This window comes from Peromyscus californicus, unplaced genomic scaffold, assembly GCF_007827085.1.
Source record: "Peromyscus californicus insignis strain IS unplaced genomic scaffold, ASM782708v3 Scaffold_19__1_contigs__length_69161282, whole genome shotgun sequence".
Lineage (NCBI taxonomy): Eukaryota > Metazoa > Chordata > Mammalia > Rodentia > Cricetidae > Peromyscus > Peromyscus californicus.
Genome location: NW_026294491.1, coordinates 62,348,728 through 62,371,998, shown reverse-complemented (window position 1 = coordinate 62,371,998; position 23,271 = coordinate 62,348,728). Strand labels below are relative to the sequence as shown.

Genomic DNA, 23,271 nt, shown 5'->3' with positions numbered 1-23,271 from the left:
AGTTTGGTTAGAGACAAGCACAACAAAACACATGCTTGGAAAGAAATTTACTGCTACTGCTGAGTCCAAATTCTAACATTCTACCTTGTTGCAAAAGCCATTTTATTCTTAAACTCTCTTCACACCAACTAGAATGCTTGGTTTGTTAACGGAAATTTTTAAGCTTTGTTTTCCAAAATGTCTTCACATGCAGTTCAACATATTGGAAAGCTCTACAGTTAGGAGCTCTGGTTTCTGTTTAGCTGGGTGACTTGTTCAAATTTCTTCCCCACTCTGAACCCATGTTCTCATATGCCGAGTAGGGACAAGAGGATAAAGTGTACTTATAGCAGAGGATTAAATAAGATACTGGTGCAGTGTTTAGTACAATACCTGCCACGTGATAAGTGCCATCATTGTCACATAAGATTTCTTCTACATCCTGAGTCTTAGGAGGTTGTTGGGAAGATGAATGAGGATCAACTTAAAGAGGACACATAGTATCTCAAGAAAGCACCATACCAATGTAAAGTCCTGTCTCCCCAAGTAGGTATTGGTTGCCTTATTCAGCAGGCGAGAAAACTAAGCCCAGAGTAGAATGATTTGGTCCAGATGGCGCAAACGGATGAAAGATCTAAGAGTATGAACCACTTTCTGCCCCCCAGGCTGGCTATGTGGGGGTATTTCCATGCCTCAATATGGAAACAGAATCTTCATTAGTACTTGGCTGGACTTGGCTATGCCCTACCTGGACAGGCAACCCAGAGGCCTCCTCAGGATTAGGCTCTCTCTAAACCGTGACATTCAGGGTGGTCTGTTCTGACAGTACCCCAACCTTCATCTCCCTGCTGCTTCTAAACTTTGCATCCATGGCTCCGTGTGGCACTTCCCTGATGGCTCTTCTGCCAGTCTCCTGTCCTTCTGGGTGGTCTCAGCTAGTGAGTGTGCCACACCCTTAATGATGGTGACACAGCAGCTTGAAAATGACTTTCACTTAGGTTACCTAATCAATCTCATCCTCACGAAAATAATTGTATCTTAATTTTTAGGTGGGGAAACTAAGGCTCAGAGACTAGTTGAATTGGTCGAGGTCAGATGATGAGTTACTGAACCCATAATCATCTTCACAATCCTAGTTCAAGGCCTGCTCTACCCTGTGAAGTGGGCTGATGACGATCAGCTTTTGTTGTCTCTTTTGGAGGAGAGGACTGAAGGTGCCCACCCTCCCCTACACCCCACTTCACAAAGAAAAGGCATGATCTGCTAATTGAAACCAGAGAGATGTGCTTTATGCAGCCTTAGGACTGGATGCCCTCCACTCCTCAGAGGCTTTGGCCTTTTTCTTGATGGGCTCTCTCAACTGAGATTCAGCTCGCTCAGGACTCTACCTGTGGCCATTGCAGCTGCCTTTGGTTCCTCAGATTTCTCCACGTCTGTGCTCAAATGTGGGGGTTTACTGAGACCCCCTCATTCTCCTCACCTAAGTCATGTCATAAATCATAAACTATATTTCTGTGTAATGCCCCAGGGGCAAGTGTGAACCTTGTGCAATTAGCCGGGACAAGGTGGGAGTCACCATGTCTAAGTCAGGGTTTCTATTGCTTTCACAAAACACCATGACCAAAGCAATGTGGGGGGACCAAAAGATTTATTTGGCTTACACTTCCATATGACAGTTCATCAAAGGAAGTTAGGCTAGGAACTCAAGCAGGCCAGGAACCTGGAGGCAGGAGCTGATGCAGCATTACTACCATGGAGGGGTGCTGCTCCTCAAGTCTTGCTCAGTCTGCTTTCTTATAGAACCCGGGACCACCAACCCAAGGGTAGCCCCACCCACAAAGTCCTGGGACCCCTCACATCAATCACTAATTAAGAAAATGCCCTATAGGCTTGTCTACAGCTAAATCTTAGGGAGATGTTTTCTTAATTAAGGTTCCCTCCTCTCAGATGACTTTAGCTTGTCCAGCACCCATTATAAAGGAAAAAGCCAGGTTTTGCCAGCAGTAGAGCTGGCATGGCAGGGCCAGCCACTTTCATATTCTGTATAAAACACACACTTGTATTGCATGTTGCAAAAAGGAGTTGGCACACACACACACTGATCATGGTGTGCTTCTGGTTAACTCTTCCTCCCAGCCCCGATGTCCCTGGAGGAGGTTTGATACTGACAAGACACTAACTAGATTCATGGTCCCCCCCCCAACATATTTTATTTATTAATTGTGTGTGTGTGTGTGTGTGTGTGTGTGTGTGTGTGTGTGTGTGTGTGTAAGTCAGAGGACTGAGAACTTTTGGGAAGTGGTTCTCTGGGTCCTGGGGAATTGAACTCAGGTCTCCAGTCTTGGCAAAAAGAACCTTTACCTGTTGAGTCATCTTGGTGGCGTCTACATTCAGGGTTTCAAGCAGAGCTTGGGGCCAAAGATCCATGGAGTGAGAGATGAGTGTGCATGAGGGTGGTTATGAGAGGCACAGACACCTCAAATCTCAGAGACCTGGCCAATCACTGCCCAGAGGGGAGAGACTGATCTCTAAATGACAGAATGCTATAGTGAGAAATTCACGGAGTCTGCTTAAAGGGCAAAGGAATTTATTAAGAAAGGAAAACTCACAAGACAGAGCAGAGGAATTGTCGCAGAGTCCTGGAAAATGTGAGGCAAAGTCCCATGCTGTTCTTCTGCACCTGAGACTGTCCCAGCATCTAAGTTCCATGAGGGAGCTAAGAGAGAGGTCTATGTGCATCTCAGATCTTAAGGGTCTCCTCGAGGCCATGCCCCAGGGGCATGTACTTCAAGGTCATTGGCAGGTAGAGCAGTTACCTGCTGTATCTCTAGGGGCGGGGCTTCAAGGTCATAGAACAGCCATCCACTACAGACTGCTTTTGTTGTGGAATATTATTTTAAGATGTGTTACATTTGTTTATTCTGTGGAGCTTTTGTTTAATGATGCAAAGATGTGTTGCGTTCTTTTATGTTGCATTTGTTTAACTCTGTGAAGCTGTGTTACTTTGCCTGTCTAAAATGCCTGATGGTCTAATAAAGAGCTGAATGGCCACTATCAAGGATGGGCTGGCAGAAGAGAGAATAAACAGAAGGAGAAAAAGGGAGGAAGAAGAGAGATCAAGGAGTGAGAAAAGAAGGGGCCAGCCACAGAGTAAGAGTAAAAGATTACAGAAGAAAAGGAAAAAGCCCAGAGGCAAAAGGTAGATGGGATAATTTAAGAAAAGCTGGCTAGAAATAAGCCAAGCTAAGGCTGGGCATTTATAAGGAATAATAAGCCCCTGTGTCATGATTTGGGAACTGGGTGGCAGGCCCCCAAAAGAGTAAAGAGCCCAAAGAGGAAAAAACAACCAACACCATGCCTTTGTTCCCCCATATGATCTGCTGGTAAGAGATGAGACTTCAGGTCAGTTTTTTGGCTGTTAGTCCACAGTCTGCTTGGCAGCTCTCTGGATGAAGTGTAGTTTTAAAGATTCAATTCTTGTCTCTGCTCACTGGTTTCTTTAGGCCACAGGCAGCAGGTGAGTCTGGAAACTCCAGGTATAGACAGGACCCTGGGAGCATGCTGTGTGGGCCCCAGCAGCGTTCTGAAGCTGGGCAGATATTACAGTTCCCTTTCCTACAGCCGGAACTTTTAGACATCTCACCCCACTGAGAGGAGCAGTTCTAGAGAGTCCCTGCAAGGGCACCCTGCTTCCGACCCAGAAAGCAGGAGTAAGCAGATCTAGGTTCCACCCTGTTTCGACTGTTTCAATTGTTCTGTTTTTGAAGAGAGCCCCCTTCAAAAGATTCATTCTCTCCCTTTATGCATGCATGTATGTATGTATGTGTACGCTCTGTGTGCGTGTGTGTGTGTGTGCCTCCTGACTGTCATGTCCTGGAGATCAGAGAATAACTCTCAGAAGTTGGTTCTCTCTTCCCACTCTGGGATCCAGGGATCCGACCCGGCCCCTTGTCTGCTGAGCCATCTCACCACCTCTTTTTGAGATAGAGTCTTGTGCAGCCCAGACTGGCCTAGAACTTGCTATGTAGCCGACGCTGGTCTTGAACTCCTGACCCTAGTACTTCCACCTTCCAGGCACTAGGATCATAGGCAAGCACATCCGTACTCAACTTTGCCTCTCTTGCATAAAGGAAGCAATCCACCTCTCTAGAGCTTTTGTTGTTTAGAATTATTATTTTTATTTTCCCCAAATATTATTTTACAGTTCTTTTATGTAGAGATATCTGTGATCCATAGATCATGTCTGTTTCTCTTATGGATGTATTGCTCAATTCCTTAAAATGCCTAATTATATTAAAAACCCATCTCAGCTGACCGGCTGTGCCTGGGGAAGATGAACCTTGCTGAATTCAAATTTGACTTCCATTCTAAAAAGAATGGGTGCTCTTTCTTAGACAGAGTGTACCTGGGAGAACAGAGAAGCTTTACCGGGTGCCTGCAGAGTGCTGGCTATAATTTACCCTGGAGGTGTGTGTGTGAGGCAGTTCCTGGTATTGATAACGTTACACTTTGCTCGTCCAGTGGCTAAGTGGACCGGCCCCCCATATGCCTTGTTCAGTATTCAGTTCTGGGTGAAGGAATCAGCACAGCCATCTTAGCATTCCTACATTCCACAGTGTCCAGTACAGAGCGACTCATGAGGAGACTGAGTGCAGTGGTGGAACTGGAATCTTGACCTCTAAGCCGCCTCAGCTATAATCCTCGCTGTATGTGTGCTGCATCTAGACCAGCTGTTATTTTATATAGGATCATCTAAAAGAACGATTACAATTCAAGTTAAAAGAGGGGGCTTAGAAGATCAAGATGTTGAACGAGGAAGCTTCACTTAGGGCAAACTGTATAAAACACAGATTTTCAAATTTTTTCTCAAGTTTGCTGCTGACTACTAAAAAGTAAATGCGTATAAAATTTTGGAAATTCGTATTAAAATGCAAATCAATCAGGGTGGACACAGCTGTTGTTGAGGACTTACAGTTAAGATTTCCTTTCTTGTTTGCTTTGTGTGTGTGTGGCGGGGGGTGGGTAGAGGGTCTCACTGTGTGGCCCTGGCTGACGTGGAACTCACTATGTAGACCAGGCTGGCCTCAAACTCTCAGGGATCTGCCTGCCTCTGCTTTCCAAGTGCTGAGACTGAACACTTCAGTTTGGAGAATGGCACGTCTTCAAGTGGCTCATCGATTACCCGAGGAGCCAAGGTCAGTCCTTGTTTTCCCAGGCAGGAGCACTTAATGAGAATAGTCTCTGACCAGCAGACTAAACCCACTGTCCACGGACGTCATCGAGACGGCGGAGCCAGCACTGACCCCGTGTCCAGTTGTGTGTGGCCAAAAGAAGGAATGAGCGAGCCGAGTGAGACTCCAAAAGGTGAGTTTATTTCAGGGCAGCTCAAACACTGAGTCAGGTTTTCACAAACAAATGTGACTGTGTATTTGGTTATACGTCTACCGGGTGAATGGCCATCTGTGGGAATGGTCAGGTTTCTGGAACTTCCTCAATAGCCTCCTGTTCCTCTTCTGCAAATGCACTATGATCATTTAAAAAGAGAAATCAAAACAGAATCAGCACAAGGCTTACCATCCAGGACAGGGGACAGTGTAGGATGCTCCAGAGAGGGCAACGCTTACCGTCCAGGACAGGGGACAGTGTAGGATGCTCCAGAGAGGGCAACAATGCTTACCGTCCAGGACAGGGGACAGTGTAGGATGCTCCAGAGAGGGCAACGCTTACCGTCCAGGACAGGGGACAGTGTAGGATGCTCCAGAGAGGGCAACGCTTACCGTCCAGGACAGGGGATAGCACAGGACACTTCAGATCACCATCGTTATTATTTTAATTTAAGGAATGCACCTTTTAAGGACAGGTCTATAAAACATCTTTATTCATTTGTTACATATGATGTTTAAATAGTACTTTGCTTTCCAGCTTCAAACTTTATTTTTTTAAACCCCTGGAAAATAAGACTTTTGGTTCACCTTAACAAAAACTGACCTAGGAAGAAACATTTTTAGCAAAATGTTATTATAAAATTCATAGAAAATACTGTCCTCTTCATTTTTTTGTTTTTGCCAAAATGTTACATAAAATCCTTATTAAAAATACACACATTACAAAAGAAAGACCATAAGTAGATTACACACAGCGTCTGCTGTGAACCGAGGGAGCGGCATTCCAGGAACATACAGTTAAGCACATTGGAAACTACGATGTCAACTTCGAACAGTGAAAACCTGAATTACATCCTGCTGTGAAGGCATGCAAGTCACTGGCTGAGGACAGGACAGGGCAGAAGCCGGGCAGGAAGCAGTCACAGCCACTAGTTAAAAACGGTTTCCTTTTTATTACATTAATTTTTTCAAAAATACTTTTCTTTACAATAGAACTCCTAGAAAATATTTACAACCTTCCTCTAATAAAATATAACAGCAGTTAAATATATTTGAAAATAAGATGGGTTTTTCCATAAAATATATCTGTTAACTTTTTATGTACAAGCTTTCTCAAAGGGAGTCTAAGTTCATTACTGAAAAACCATTGCGTCAACCAGGAGCCATGTGAAGACATTAACCGTTAGGAAGAAAAGTTCTTTGGGGCTGGGTGAGGTGGGGGGCAGGTAAAACACAACACGCACATGCAGGTAGAATCATTTCCAGAAAAAAAAAAAGTGCAATATTTTAATAGGAAGTCAATTCTCTAAGTTGATAGCCGGGAAATACTAACTCAGGTATGTGAACTGTCTCATTAAGGAGGAGTTCTTTGGTTATTTCAAGTCAAAATATTCCTTATGCTATACTGCGTGGAAAAAAATCAAAATTACATTATGCGTTGGATATTGGCGGTGGCAGGTCAGTTTATTTCTAAGGGTTCAAACTGGGCAAATCCCCAAGCGGAAGGAGTGCATGGACTTCCTAAAGTCATCTGGGCATTTGCTCTTTCATGTGGCTACGCTTTTCCAGACGTAAAGGCAGATGGGGCCTTGCGGTCTGCCGCCACCACCGAGTGGCAGCTGGATAGTTCTGAAAGGGAGCTCGTGCACAATGCCCAGGCAGGTTTTAACTCAACACTTCTGAGATCATACACAGGCTACAATAACCCTTTGAAACAATAGCAAAGAAAACACACCCCTACCATCACCTAGAAAGGACCTCAAGATAGTTCTAAAAACAGTGATGGAAAGGGAAAGAATCTTTGAAAACAGTCTTCTGTTTGTGGCTTTCCTGAGACTCAGAAGCCACTGCCTGAGTGGGGGCTGTGGTGGGCCACGGTGCCCTGGCCCCGAGTATGTGCCAAATGGTTTTGTAGATTCCCATGTGAAGGATGTCCAGCCCCACTCCCTCCTCTCTAATGCCAAGCTGATCATGGGCCAGCACAGTGGCCCAACATGACAGCCACACTTACATAGAACTGGGGAACTAGTCTACTCAAGGAGGGTTACGACCTGAAGACATCTGGCCTGGAGGCCACAGGCCATGAACACAGAAAGGGGGCTCACAGGAGCGCCTCTGTACCAGGGCAGGTTCCACTCTGACTGTGCATTAACAGTGGGAGGGGGTCAGCCCAACTGAGCCCAAAAGCCTGGGCAAGGACATTTCTGAAGGATTACAGGTTTATTGCCTTCAAGTACAAATGGCGCCCCCTGCTGTCAGGGGCAGAGCAGAGTCATGTAGCTTAGAGAAGTCCACAATCGCTTTGGTAAGTGACTTGTAACGAATACATTCAGGATTTGAATGCAAGCATCGTAGCGAACTTGAATCTGAGCCCATTTTTGTTGGCTTTCAAAGCAGTTTCCATTGCATCTGCTACTTCTATGTGTTAGAAAACTACCTCTCTGCAGCTAACATCTTGGCAAACCTCAGTCCAGCACACACAATTGAGAGCAAATCGGAGTGAAAGGTTTCACAGTATGTTCAAGTGGTGCAAAGTAAGTTCAGAACTCAACTGGCCAGGAACCATGTTGAAAAAAAAAAAAAGAAAAGAAAAGAAAGAAAGAAATAGGTTCTTCTGACCCAAGAGAATGCTTTCTAGTGGGTCAGAGCTGAATAAAAATAATTCTTGATGAGAAAAACATGGCCTAAAGTCCCAGCATGAATGGGGTAACCTGCTTCCTATACACACATACACGCATATGCACACACACACACACACACACACACACACACACACACACGCACACATGCACGCGCGCGCACACACGTTCACACATGCACACACGCTCACATGCATACACACACACACACACACACACACACACACACACACACACACACACACACACAGCAAGTTTGGAGATAAAAGGCAACCAGGGTGGCTGACATCTGAGAGCAAAGCAACACGCACGTGAGGTTCATCCCCGCGGGAAACGGCCTCGTGAGAACACAGCCCAGATGAGACACCTCTTAAAGATAGTTGTGCCAATTTTTTATTCCCCCCAACCCCCAACAAAAACAATTTAAAAGAAGGTAAAAGAGAAAAGAACTGGATTTTTCCCCTCCCTTAACCTGAAGAAAAGGACCGCTTTTTAAACAGGTAGTTTAAAAGGGTTTTCAAAGGAGCAGGAAGTCCAGGTTTTCCTGACTGATGAAGGTGGAGGCCGTGGCTTCTGTGTCTCTAGGTGATGAACAGGGGCTTAGAGTTCTGTATCACCCTGAAGCAAAACCGAATCTTGGTCATCCAGGAGAAGATCCGTGCCCACCACCTCGGCCTCATCCATGGCCCCTAACTGCTGGACCACATCGTCGTCCAGGATGTCCACGTCCTTGACCGGCTTCATCAGACTCAGCTGGTCCAGGGGCAGCAGCTCAGGTGCCCCCACCGGCCCAGTAGTCCTCTCGATGGTGGCTGCCATTTCGGCTGCAAAAGCTGCCTTCTGAGCCTTCTGCCTCTGCTGCTCCTCCTGCTGCCGGTGAGTTTTCATGTGTGCGTTCCGGCTTTTGATCTTGAAGAAGACCCTGAAAAGGAGGCAGAGAGCAGCTTGTGAGACTCTGGGGAGGGCTGAGTTCCTGCTGATAAAGATCACCCTTTCCTGCAGGGACTGGGGGGATGCAGGCTGCAGGTCTGGTTTGGGGTGGCTCCCTCCTGCTGTGACCAATCATCTCTCTGGGCATTATTAGGAAGAAGAATGGGGACAGGAAATCACTGATGCTGAGTCCTGTCTCCTCCCTGTGCTAATGGAGACCTCTGGGCTGTCCTGTCTGGCTAGTCTCAGTCCAGCAGGCGCTCTTGCTTCTCCTACGGCCACCTCCTGTTCCCATCATTAAAAGCACCCTCTACACTGGAGAATCCCAAATCTTGCTGATGAGTTCTGACGGTCCTACCACAAATAACAAGCCGTCTCCTACCCCTGGCTCCTGGGCCTCTTCTTCCAGCCCAAGTCCACTAAGGATATGTCCACACACACCTGATGCACCCCTTTTTCATTCCACTCTTTCCAACGAGGCTCGTGACCCTTCCACTTCAACCTCACTGAACCAGTAACCCTGTGCAGCCGATTCCAGTGGCCTTCAGGCTTTCTTGTGCTGGGCTGCCAAGCCCCATCTACCACTCCTTTTTGCTGCAGACCCCTCTGGGCCATCAGAATTATCATTTCATACTGTTTTCTTTAGAATGAAAGTGGGTCTCAGCCAGGAGAGGCTGTGCCCTCCCAGGAAACATCTGGCAATGTCTGGAGACACATTGGATTGCTGTATCTGAGTTGGAAGGTGTCTGTCTAGCACCACAAAAAGGCCAAGGACGCTGTTAAATGTCTTATTTTAAAGGCCAGCCCTTTTCCCCCAGGCAAGGAATCATGCAAAATATCAATGGTGCCCACAACCCTGGATAAAAGGATGCCAGGTTGTTTAGATCAAGGGTCCAGCCTTTTTATTCTAGCCACTGGCACACAGCTGTGTCTGTCGATTTTCCCTACTGCTTTTGGGATATGGTGGGGACGAGGTGTTGAGACAGCATGGCCTGTACATTCTGTATGATTTGCCGTCTAGCCATTTTCAGGAGTTAGCCCAGGTATGAGCCTGTGCTTATGGAGAAAGAGTAGCATAAATACGATTATGTGACTCTCCCAAGCTAATCAGCCAACCGTCCACCAGGTTGAGGACTTCTATCTGGACATGCTGGAAGGGAACATGAGCAGCAGCAGGAGGCTGTCTATGAACTTGCTCAGTGTTAGTCCTAACTGGAGAACCCCAGCAAGCATTTCGAGTTTTCGTAAGGTCTTACTCGAACTTTTGATAGGAAAAGAGGCAGGTGAGAGGCTCAGCTGGTACACGTGTTTGCTGAGAAAGCCCGACCACCTTGAGTTCGAGCCCCAGGACCCACATAAAGATGGCAGGAGAGAACAGACTACACAAAACTGTCCCCTGGCCTCCCACATGTCCTGACATGTACAATGGGCACACACACACTAATACCAAAGAAAGTCAAACAGAAAGAAAAGATCTCAAATAACATAAAGAGGCAAGACAAGAGAAAATGCTCACTGCATGCTTTTGAATGGCAGCTGGAAACATGAAATATAAGGCAAGCACCCCTGTCCAAATGTACGCACATCTGTACACACAGTGAGACTTCCTGAGATGGGACCCATTCTAATTGCAAGGCTCACATGCTTTATACCCACTTTTTTTTTTTTTTTTTTTTGGTTTTTCAAGACAGGGTTTCTCTGTGTAGTTTTGGTGCCTGTCCTGGATCTCGCTTTGTAGACCAGGCTGGCCTCAAACTCACAGAGATTCTCCTGTCTCCGCCTCCCAAGTGCCACTACCACCCGGCCTTTAAATATCACAATTATCCTTTTTATTTTATTGTTATTTTATGAGAATGGGTGTTTGGCTGCATGTAATTCTGTGCACTGCATGTGTGCAGCACCCATGGATGCTAGAGGAGGGCATCAGATTTAGAACTGGAGCTACAGATGGTTGTTAGTTACCATCCAGGAGCAGACCCAGGTCCTCCGGAAGAGCAACCAGTGCTCCCAACTGCTAAGCCAGCTCTCCAGCCCACCTGACACAGTCTATGAGGACATGGACACAGAGGTCCCCACTGGCCTCACTTATGGTACTAGGAACATCTTCCTGACAGTTTCAGAGGCACTGGTAGGCAGCTCTCCATTGCTTGTGTTTGGGACCCTTGAGATTATAAAGAGAAACTCAGCAAGGCCCGCCCCTAATGGCCTCTAAGCTATGATGACGCTAGAGCCTTGAGGTTTCGCAGACTCACTGGGAAGGGAACTAGGAAGGAGCCATGCATTTTACCACTAGTTTGGCTCTTGGTAAAGCAGCTAGGCAAAACAAAGCCGAAGGCTGGGGCAGCGTGGGGAAGCCAGGCACTGCATCCGGACAGAGCAAGGGTTAAATGTCAGCTCTGCTTTCCTGGCAGTGTGACGTGAGACAAGTCATTTTACCTGACTTTAAATCTTCATTTATAAAATAAGCATGAAAACTTGGATTGGGTGGAGTTTTCCCCGTGAGGATTAAGTGAGTTCACACACGTGAGGTATGTGTGGACACTAGCTGTTAACGTCCTACCCACTGTTAGCTTCCTCCCTCAGCTGCTGTTTTAAGTTACACGTGAACGGGCTCTCATCAACTCACTGTGCCAGCTTGCAGCATCATGATACAGAGGACAGGACACCTTAATGTGATGTTAGAGAATGTGGTAATCGATTAGTGATGTCTGCTGTGCGCAGAGGCATGAACAGAGGTAGTGCGAAGGTCTACCTGCAGATCCCATGGATGGTATCAAGGGGAGCCCTGAGACTCTGGTTTTTTTTTTCCCCCTAGTTGGAGAAACAGCCCCCACAGGACAGGCATTCACTGTGACCCTGGGTTCGGTCCCTGGTTCCAGTGTACCTACTTGCCACACTCCTTGCAGGGGAAGATAGTGGTGGGGTCTGTCTCTCCACTGGTGGTGCTGTGAGATGGTGAACTCTTTACTGAGCAGTACCCACTTTGGGTGCCACCTGGCTTCTGCTTCCCAGAGGGGACAGCACCTCGGGTCTTGGTCACCTGGTTGGTGCCGCCATGGATGCGGGCATGGCCATTCAGTGCCTGTCGGGAGCTGAACACCTGGGGAAGAAAGGGAGTCACATGACATCTACAGTCCTGAAAAGGAAATTAGGGTTGTTAGTTACTCGGTGGTAAAACATGTGAAACATGAAACAGCACACGGTTCATACAAGCAAACCCTGGGCGTGCGGCATAGAAAGCAAGGCTCTAATACCCCAACCACTTCCTCAGTGGTCTAACCTGAGCCCAAGGCAGTGTGGCTCAGCACCAAGGACAAAGCTATGGCCTCGAAGCCAGGAGACCCAGCGTCTAGCTCTAAATTCTATCTCTGTTGCAACTAACAGAGGCTGTTGAACCTACTTGGCTTTCAAGTCCCCCTGCCATGTGCAAAACGAGAGGAGTTAGAACCTCCCTCGGTAACCCATTGTTTTAATTCTTGTTGGTTTCTGCGATGCTAGGGATGGAGCCCGAGCACTTGCTAGGTGAATGCTCTCACTCGGAGCTGTCCCGCAACCTAAGAGCACTGCAGAAGTCATGGTTAAGACCCCCAAAATTTAATAGGATTAAGCAAGAGGCCAGGTTTTCTTATAGTTTTGGGGACATGGTGTCACTCTGCAGGTCTGGCTGTCCTGGAACTTACTATGTAGAGCAGACTGGTTTTAAACATGAGCCAGTTCTCCTGCCTCTGTCTCCTGAGTGCTAGCGTGTATCACAATGCCTGGCCGGAAATATGCGGACCGATGACTTTGAGTCTCAATCTACAATCCAGGCGGCCTTGACCTCTCTGTGTCGCTCAATTACTCATCTTCTTGCCGGCATCTCCCAAGTGCTGGGAGCACAGGTGTGCGCCACACGCCTGGCTAATTGTACAAATACCGACACACAACAGGGCTTCTTGGCTTAAGAATTACGGATACTAGGGGCTGGATACTCGGGGACTTCCCCATGCACAGCGGGTGTTTAGTGGCCTCTTCCCACCAGATGTGGGTCCCCCCTTCCCAGTCCTTACAGGACCAAATTATCCTCTGTCCAGAACCTCTGAATTCTAGGGATATAATCCATACCCTAAATCCTATAGCCCTTTTTCCATTTTGCTCATGGGCCCTTTTTATTGTATTACAGAAAAACAAGTCTGTTTCTGATTTACTGAACCCAGCCTCTGTTGTTAGGCATGGAGTGGGTTACCACACTGACCTTGAAGAGATTTAAAACGTCATTAAGGATGTCTATCTTGCTGAGTATGTCTGATTAGGCAAAGTAAAAGATGATTTTCTGCCCTGCTTGGCAAACAACCCCAAACCCAAACATTTACTGTACCCAAAAACCATGAATTGAAAAAGTACCCAATTTCTGAACAAATTTACCAAGAAACATTGTCACTTAGTCACATCTTAGCTCAGAACCAAAGCGATCTGGGCAAACGGCAGAGATGCAGCACAGAGGCCAGGCCATGAGCAGCCAACCCGCTGGCCAGTTCTCATGTTCTCTACAGAAGTGAACAAAGATGTCTACACCTCTGTTCTTTTAAAGCCTTTTCATTTTCTTTTTAAAAAATGTAAATAAAATGAGTTTTCCGTATTGATACATAAACATTTTATTTATTTATTTTTGAGACAGGGTCTCACTATGTAGTCCTGGCTTGCCTCAAACCAGAGAAGCCTGCTTCTGCCTCCGGAGTGCTGGACTAAAGGCGTGTGCCACCTGCCCAGCCAGGATGTAAACATTTTAAAGACTTTCTTTAAACGGCAGACTCCATACACAACATTCAATATACTCTACACTAGACGAGCAAAGAAGTCTGAGGACAATGTGCTCCCTGGGAAGGGAGGGGCACCCTCATCTGGGGGTGACACCCCTGGAACTTGTCCATACAAGTGTGTTAGGCTTTGAGAGTCACCGTGTTGGGAAAGGGAAACCCTGGCAGGCTCTTCCAGTGACTTTAAATGCATGCTGACAAGATAAATCTGACATATAGTCCGAGGGCCTGCAGAGAGGCACCAGGAGACCGTACAGCACACGAGTGTACTTTCTGGAGGCCTGGACACTGTGGAGCTGTCAATCACACACTTCCTGAGGGCAGCAGCCTTTTCTGGGTTTTGCCTGGAGACCAGGTCTCATTATATACCGCAGGCTGGCCTCAAAGTCTCAGTTCCTCCGGAGTGCTGGGGTTACAAGCCTGTGCCACCACACTTGGTTTTAGGGCCCCTCTAAGTTCTCCAGCATGCAGCATCATGCTCCACAGAGGACACTCACAGTCAACTCTCCCCTGGCCCAGCTGATTAAGAAAGAAATAGCTACATGGCGTGACCTCTGCCAGGTGTCCATTGCTCTTAGAACTAGGCACAGCTGCATGACCCTCACGTCTCCCAGAGCCAGGGACAACACAGATACTTACAGCCCCACAGTTGGGCATTTCACAGATGAAAGAGCCTGATGGTTGGCCAACGGCCTGCGTGGGTGGCCCCTCAGTGGGAGCCAGGGCAGGGGCAGGTGGTGGCTCTGGTGACTTGGGCACCTCACTCTCCTCTTCTTTTATGGATTTCCTGTCTTCCTCGGGCTCCTCCTCTTCCTCCTCTGCCTCTTCTTCTTCTTCACTCGTCTGGTGTTAAGAAAAGCAAGAAGGTGATATCCCCAAAAGGTATTTTTAGTGGTGGACAACAATCATAAGCCAGGAGCTCACGGGTCACTGGGGCTGTCACTTCTTTTCCTATGGTAGGTGACAGTCTGCCGCGCTGGTCTCTGGACACTTGGGATCCTGAGCTCAAGCCCTCTCCCTGCTGCACTTTGGGTCCCCCCATGACCCCTCATAGAAAAATCATGCTCAGGCAGAGGGTAGAGATATGAAGATGCCCTACCTAGGGGCGGGAGACAGCACAGCGGGTAAGCATTTCCTGCACAAACATGAGGACTGAGTCCCAGCTCCAGTCCCCAGATACAAGCTCTGTGTGTGTGTGTGTGTGTGTGTGTGTGTGTGTGTGTGTGTGTGTGTGTGCGTGCGCTGGGAGGTAGAAACAACAGGATCCCTCTAGGTTGCTGGCCAGCCGATCTAGCCAAGAAGTTAAGCCTCAGTCTCATGGAGAGACCCTGTCTCGAAAATCAGGTGGAGGGACTGGAACAATGGACTGCCCGTTAAAAGAGCTTGCTGCTCTTTCAGAGGATCTAAGCTCAGTTCCCAGCTCAAAGTCCAACAGGTCACAATCTCCAGAACTCCAGCTCCAGGAGATCTGATGCCCTCTTCTGGCTTCCTTGAGCACTGCACACATGTGGCATACATTTATAAAGACACACAAACATAACCCATATAAGATAAAATAAGGGCTGGAGAGATGGCTCAGCAGTTAAGAGCTTTTGCAGATGGCCAGTGTTCAGCTCTCAGGACTCTCAACTACTTGTAACTCTAGTTGGAGGGTGGTATGATGTTCTCTTGTGGCCTCTACAGGCACGTACATGAATGTGGTGCATGTAGAGAATTCACATTCAGGCCCACAACACATACACATAAAGTAATAAAATAAATCTTTTATAAAAATAACTTTAGGTGGGGGTGGGGGGCTAGAGAAATGACTTAGCAGTTAAGAGCACTTGCTGCTCTTTCGAGGACCCGGGCTCAATTCCCAGCACCCACAGGGTTCCAAGGCTCTGAGCTTTCTTCTGAACTCCATGGGCATGAGGCATCATATACAGGTAAAACACTCATACGCATACAATAAGACATTAAAGTAGCAAGTTATTGAGCAGTATGGTGTGGGTAGGGCTGGGAAAGAATTCAGGGATTAATCTGATTTTAAAATAGAGATGTATTTGTTTTTATTTATGTGTATGTGTTTACACCTGCATTAGTTTATGTGTGCCATGTGCATGAAGTGCCCAAGGAGGCCAGAGAGCAGGCAATTCCTTGGAGATGGAGTTACAGATAGTTATGAGCTGCCTAATGTGGGTGCTGGGGTACCAATGACGAGCCATCTCTCCCATCTTCTTTTTCTTTCCTTTTTAGACAGGGTCTCATGTAGCTCAGGCTGGCTACATAACCAAGGCTGCCCTTGACTCCTGATTCTCCTACTTCTACCTCTCAAGTGCTGGAATTTTAAGCATAGCCTATCCCCATGCCCTCCCTCCCTCCCCTCCCTCTCCCCCCAGCCAAGGCCTCACTACGTAGCCCAGATTGGCTTTGAAGTTGCAATCCTCCTACCTCAGCTTAAGTAATGAATGGATTACAGACGCGCACCACCATGCCTGGCTAAACACAGGATTTTAAGAAACTCTCATCTACTTCCTGCCTGGGCAGCTACTTGACTCTGCTCTGTCTTCCCAGGGTAGAGTGAAGGTGGCTGGCTCCTGCATGCTCAGAAGCGGCTGAGGACCAGGACACAGGAATTCTCTGATATAGATTTTTATTCTAGCTACATTTTTACCATCCACAAGAGGCTTGCATACTTATTATGCCATGGAAGAGCCTGTAAACAGTCATCCCATGGTACAAACGAGGAAACAGAAGGTATGCCCAGCTGCTTTACCCTCTGCCAGGCCCTCCCTGTACACCCACTGTTTACAGCAGGCAAGCTCCAGTTTGCCAGGCAGCTCGAGGCAAGCCTTTGATTCTCAGAAACTAGAAGCAAGAATTTCCAAGAAGAATGAAGATTTCTGAGAACGCAGCCCAGTACCCCGGATCCAGAAACCACAGGTTTCCTCTCTCATGTGTTATTTTTATTTTTATTTTTATTTTTTCAGACAATGTCACATCACTACATAACTCTGGCTGGCCTAGAACTTACTACGTAGACTAGGCTGGCCTTGAAAGTACAGAGATCCATCCACCTGCCTCTGCTTCCCAAGTGCTGGAATTGAAAGTGTGTGATACCACACCTGGCTTTTTAACTTTTATTTTTAAATTATGTGTATATCTTTATGTGGGTGTGTACATGTGGGTGCCCTTGGCAGCTAGAGGCATCAGATACCCTGGAGCTGGGGGTTAAAGGTGCCCAATTGTGAGGTGCCCAATGTGGGTGCTAGGAATCAAACTCGGGTCCTCTGGAAGAGCAGCAAGTGCTCTTAGCCACTGAGCCATCTCTCCAGCCCCTCCTTCCTCCTCCTTTTCACCCCCTTTAAGACAAAGTATCACTCCATAGTCCAGACTGGCCTAAAATTCACTATGTATTCCAAGTTAGACTAACTCATGACTAACTTGTGCCTCTACCTCCTGAGTGCTGGGATTACAACTGTACAATACCATATGTGGCCTCTCTCCAGTTTTAATTTAGGGGAGGGCTGTGGGAGAATGACAGAGCTAATACCAGCCAACCCGAGGCAGCTCCCACTTTTCCCCGTTTCAGCGACAGTCACGGGTAACACCATGTAGAGGTATATTCAAGAGGTTGCATTAGCATGGTATGTGTAAGAAATGGCCAGTTTCCAGCCAGTTAATTGACCAGTTAGTAATGATTTTTTGTTTTTGTTTTTGCTTTTGTTTTTTGTTTTTCGAGACAGGGTTTCTCTGAGTAGTTTTGGTGCCTGTCCTGGATCTTACTCAGTAGACCAGGCTGGCCTGAACTCATAGAAATCCACCTGTCTCTGCCTCCTGAGTGCTGGGATTAAAGGCGTGCGCCACCACCACCACCCGTAGTAATGATTATGTAGTCAATGTGAACTGATACAAGCCCAGCACCTATTGTGGAACAGTTTCTAGAATAAGGCCCCTTGTTAGTGGAGAACACACAGGCTGATTTTACTTAGGTGGCCTTCTTTCTGTACGCATCTATCACCTTTCAAATGCAGAGTCTTAGGCAAAACCATGAACGCCTACTTTCAAAGAATGGGGACTTTGTAGTCTCAAGCTATTAAGTGGACTGTGGTCTCCAGTTTGGCATTTATGAAACATGCTTCATAATAAAACTTTTGACAACAATGGCATTTGTTCCATGGTACTTATAATTACAGTTTTCGTACAATGCCATCTATTGGCTTAAGAACTCTGATGACATAGTTCATGTAGCCACAAAGCTACAGATTGAATTCGACCGTATGGTGGTTATGCATATTTCAGGAATTCAGATGGGCTTTTATTTCAATTGGCAATCTGTACAAGTTCACAACACATTTATCATCAAGACAAAGTGACTCAGAGATAGAAAGATAGGAGGACCAGAGCCCAGCATGCAGCACTCTGTAGCCACATGTCAGTCATTTCACAATGCACTGCGGACGGAAGCATTTAGAAGGACTTCAGATGGGAATCTGGCAAATACGGGAGGAAGGAGGAGATACACACAGACAGATATGTGTACACAGTTTTATCTGATATAATTGTATGTGTGTGTGTGTGTGTGTGTGCGCGCTGCGCGCGCGCGCACGAGTGTACGCCACTAGCATCTCTGCCTGCAGAAGCCAGAAGAGGGTGTTAGACGCCCTGTACCTGGAGTTACAGACAGTTGTGAGCAGCCCTCTGCAGGTGTTGGGAATAAAACCCAGCTCCTCTGGGAGAGCAGCAAGTGCTTTTAACCCCGGGCCATCTCTCCAGCCCGAGGATCGATATTTAACATGGCGCCTGGCCCTGGACTGCATACGGATGTGGAGGATGGCGCTTTTATACCCAGGCTTCAAGAAACAGGGAAACTGAAATACAGACTTTCAACCTGAATCTGCCAAAGACACACGTCTGAGTGTCAGGGCTGCTCTTGACAGCAGTGAAGGAATGAAGACAAGGTATTAAATGTGTGGTGTCAATCAGGCACCTTCCCCCACCCCATAAAACTTCTGATTCTCCCAAAACTCTCTACAGAGTTCTTTCTTAAGCAAATCAGGAAGTCAGCCAGGTAAGTCATTCTTAGCTCACACAGCTTGACAAGGACGTTGAATTGAGGGTGTGGAAGATGGCTCAGTTGGTAAAGTTCTTGCTTTGCAATCATGAGGACCTGAGTTCAAGTCCCAGACTCCACTAAAAAAGTTTGGCATGGTGGCATATGCCTGTAATCCCAGAGCTGTGAAGGGGGAGACAGGGGATCACTTGACAGCCAGCCTAACCTCTCTAGTTAGCTCTGGATCCCAGTTAGACCCAGACTCAAAAAGCAAGGTAGGAGGCACACTTTCCTCCGATCTTCCTCTAAGAGAGAACGGTCTCATGAGGTCCTGTTGAGCAAGTGATTATGCCGCGCCCACCCCGACCATCCCCATCACTCCCTCAGGGAGCCCCTTTGTACTTCCTCTAGGAGAAAATGCTCACTTGCCTCTCAGTATTTATGTGTGTGTGTATGTGTGTGTGTGTGTGTGTGTGTGTGTGTGTGTGTGTGTGTACCACTTTTAGTAGTGGGTTCTCTCCTTCCATCTTGTGGTCCCAGTGACTGAACTCAGATCACCAGGCTTGGCAGCAAGTACCTTTACCTGCTGTGCCATTTTGCTGGCCCCTTCCTTGCCCTCTGACAAAACACCGGGGAACAGGACCATGTGCACACGACCCTGCCCTCTGTAGGTTCCCGTTTCTACTTGGCAATCGGTGCTCAGAATGTTGACTGTACTCACAGAGCCAAGGGGGAGCTGGAGTACAAAGACCGCTTTCATGGGCCCGAGTCATCTTTTCACATAAGCCCTTTGCTTTCCCCGAACATCTAAGGGACAGGGTGTGGACACCACTGATGCAGCCCAGTGATGGCCCGTTGTCACCGATGCAGCCCCGTGATGGCCCGTTGTCACCGATGCAGCCCTGTGATGGCCCGTTGTCACCGATGCAGCCCAGTGATGGCCCGTTGTCACCGATGCAGCCCAGTGATGGCCCGTTGTCACCGATGCAGCCCAGTGATGGCCCGTTGTCACCGATGCAGCCCAGTGATGGCCCGTTGTCACCGATGCAGCCCGGTGATGGCCTGTTGTCACCGATGTAGCCCAGTGATGGCCCATTGTCACTGATGCAGTCTAGTGATGGCCCATTGTCACCGATGCAGCCCAGTGATGGCCCGTTGTTGTCACCAAGGCAGTAGAAGTGGCGCCTTCTCCAGTTCTCTTCCTCATGGGAGGCTGCACTGTGGCCTGGCCTTTCCTCCATTAACGTACACTGACCAAAATGGCTCTTCTACATTGTCTGATGCTGTCTCCCCCACAGCATGTCTCTGCTCAGCATCTCTTTGCTCATCCCATCTCCCTCCGGAGTTCACAGAGGGATGCTATTATGGACCAGTGACTCCTGTCTCAGAAAACCGTTCGTCCACTGGACAAATACTTAGCGAGCGTCATTTTTATGTATTCCCCTGGGCACTGGCTCTAGGCCCTTGTTACACCAGAACCTGAGAAACGACTTTCTCTTAGCAGACCACATCATGTGATTTTCCCTCGTGTGTGTGTGTGTGTGTGTGTGTGTGTGTGTGTGTGTGTGTGTGTGTGTACATATGTGTATGGAGGCCTGAGGCTGAGGTGAGGAGCCTTCCTCTATCACTCTCCACTAGATCCACTGAGGCAGAGTCTCTCAGTGTATCCCAGAGCTCACAGATGTGGCTAGTTTGACTAGCTAGCCTGCTACAGGGCCCCTATCTCTGAGCGCTCTCAACACTAGAATTATGGCTATGTAGCCATGCTTGAATGACATTTACATGGGTTCCGGGGACCCAAACTCTGGTCCTCATAGTTGCCGGGCAAACACTTTAACCACTGAAACATCTCCCTAGTCCTAAACACAGCACTGACATGGTCTAGAATATTCCAGAAACAAAAGGGACTTTCCAAATCACTGAAATCATCTGTCTCACTTTACAGTTCAGCAGGGAGTGAGATCCTAGGTCTAAGGCTGGCATTTCCTATGATTCCTCTCATGTGGACAGCATGGCTCAGTGACCCAGGGCAAACCTCCTTCCTGGCCTGCAGCTCATGAAGCTGAGCATCCTTTTGCAGCATCTAAGACTGTCTGGTTCTCACCTCATACTGTTTTCAAATACTCTTGGAATTCACGGTCATTGTAAGCATGACATCATCCCAACTAGAATATGTCCTGTGAGTGGTGAGGACAGAGAAGGCAGACACCATTTAGCATCTTGACTGCTGACACCCACACATACTGCTGTTTAACATTAAGGAAAAAAAATAGGGATTTTTTTTTTTTGGCTTTTTGTCTCTGTGTGTCTGCTGCATTTGTGTGTTTCCTTCTCAATAAATGCCTTTCTTCAACTGCATAAAAAAATGGTCACATGCATGAGTGTTCTGCCTGGGTATGCACCATGTGTGTGCCTGCTGTTCAAGGAGGCCAGAAAGGGGCGCTGGATCCCCTGAGACTGGAGTTACAGACAGCTGTGAGACAACATGGGAGCTCAGGGAACCACACCCAGGCCCTCGGCAAGAGCACTGAGCAGTCTCTCCAGCTCACATATTGTTTGTACGCTGTGGGAGTTAACTGCTTTTAGTTGGCTGAACTACAGGATGATGGATTGTTTTGTCTTTCTTTCTTTCGTGTTTCATATATTAAATTTTAAAAGACTGACTGACTGACTTTATGTATTTTGTTTCTTTGAGACAGGGTGTCTCTGTATAGCCCTGGCTGTCCTGGAACTTGCTCTATACACCAGGCTGGCCTGGAACTCAGAGATCCTCCTGAGTGCTGGGATTAAAGCTGTGCACCACCACTCCTGGCTACAAAAGAGTTACTTTGTGTGTGTGTGTGTGTGTGTGTGTGTGTGTGTGTGTGTGTGTGTGTGTGTACACGCGCGCGCGTGCACCTAGGTGTGACTGTGTATATATGAAAGCAGGTGTTACAGGAGTCTAGGAGAGGGAACTGGTCCCCTGGAGCTGGAGGTGCCATGAAATTGTGAGCCTTCCCCATTTCATCGTTGGGAACCAAACTCAGGTCCTCTGGAAGAGCAAGGTGCCCTCTGCACACTAAGCCATCTCTGTGGCCCCAGGCCTTTACTTTTACATTTTATTTTTATTTAGGTTTTTTGAGATGGATTTTCATATAGCCCAGGCTAGCCATGAATTATGTAACCAAAAATGACCCAAACCTTCTGATCTTCCTTGTCACCACCTTCTGAGAGCTGGGATGACAAGTGAGTGCCACCACACCCAATATTATATAGTACTGGGATTCAAACCCAGGACTTTGTGTATGCCAGGCAGGCAGTCTACCAGTTGAGCCACATTCTCAGCTTCCATCATAGGTCTTAGGTTTAGAATATGAAGATGACCCTGGATTGTCTGCTAATAAAGGAGATGGATGCCCTGAGTGGACGGTGACACAAGGACTGGAATCATCCACACTCACTCAGTAGCTCTTCAGTGGCTAAGACTTCCTGGTACTACCTACAGGTCAAAGCACCTGTTGTTCATGCTTTAGAGAGACTGCCACAAAACCCCAGAATGGCTTCATCTTTCTGAGACGCACTATTGTGGGAGGTGCAGAGGTCCCTTTGCTCACATATAAGCACTGGTGGAACCGAGAATGTTAAATATACAAGGCTATCTTTTCAAAAGAAGGGACGTATAACTTGTCATCTGCTCAGAAGGCTGGGAGCAGACATGGTTAATAGCCTGGTGACCTTTGCGCTATCTGTGTGGAAGAGAGGACACCAGATCCTCCCCCAGACCCTTAACATGAGCTTGTCAATCTAAAGAACCCATCTTTAAGGAAGGTGTCACATGTAGTCAATCTATTGAACCCATCTTTACGGAAGTTGTTACACGTGCTTTACAAAGAAAGAGTTTCTCACACAGAATGAATTATCACCAAGAAAATTTTCACTGAATTGTGCTGTGCTTAAATACGCCTACAAAACTACTTTGGTCAGACTCCTGAAGTTTGAACTGATACTGGCTCCTGAGTCGTGCTGAACTGAACTACTTTCTCCTGCAGATTGTTTACTCTGCTGGCCATGGTGACTGCAGAGACACCCCTGCTCCTCAAACCGCACATTATGTCCTCAGGCCAATGACATCTGAGTGGAGGTAGGGGCAGAGGAGCCAACTGAGTAAGACACTCACCATGCAGTCATCAATGGTTTCCGCTAGGCGTGTCCGGTGTCTCCTCCCTAGCCGCATTATCTTCTTCCAGGTGTAGTAGTATTCCACGCACTGAGCCACTGTCTTGGACTTCACCTGCCAAGAAAGTGCGACCACGATTAGCTCCAGCGCTGGATGGCAGGCAAGCTTGGTGGGCCAGTTAATTCCGAAATAGGTAGAGTCTGGCATGCCGACCTCTGAGAGTTCAAAGCCAACCTGGACTTTGGGGAGTTCCAGGCCAGCCAGGGCTACATGGTGAGACTCTTAGAAACAAAGACAAAACCAAAACCCAAAGAGTAGGAACTATTCTTTCCACACTTTTACCTGGACGTCT

General features: G+C 47.4%; 1 protein-coding gene across 11 annotated transcripts in view; it reads right to left on the bottom strand.

Annotated features, from left to right (window-relative positions):
- Positions 1-5,834: 5,834 nt before the first annotated feature.
- The window catches only part of Trerf1 (transcriptional regulating factor 1), a 45,311-nt gene continuing 27,874 nt past the window's right edge, over positions 5,835-23,271 (bottom strand). For 6 of the 11 annotated variants that reach the window (XM_052745518.1, XM_052745522.1, XM_052745526.1 and 3 more), the window contains 4 exons: positions 22,920-23,033; positions 14,368-14,571; positions 11,821-12,068; positions 5,835-8,924 (listed from right to left, as the gene is read on the bottom strand). In XM_052745518.1, the coding sequence (XP_052601478.1) occupies positions 8,603-8,924; positions 11,821-12,068; positions 14,368-14,571; positions 22,920-23,033 (888 nt within the window). In that variant the 3' untranslated portion in view covers positions 5,835-8,602. The remainder of the gene's footprint in view (positions 8,925-11,820; positions 12,069-14,367; positions 14,572-22,919; positions 23,034-23,271) is intronic. The other 5 variants (XM_052745520.1, XM_052745524.1, XM_052745521.1 and 2 more) reach the window with 1 other exon arrangement.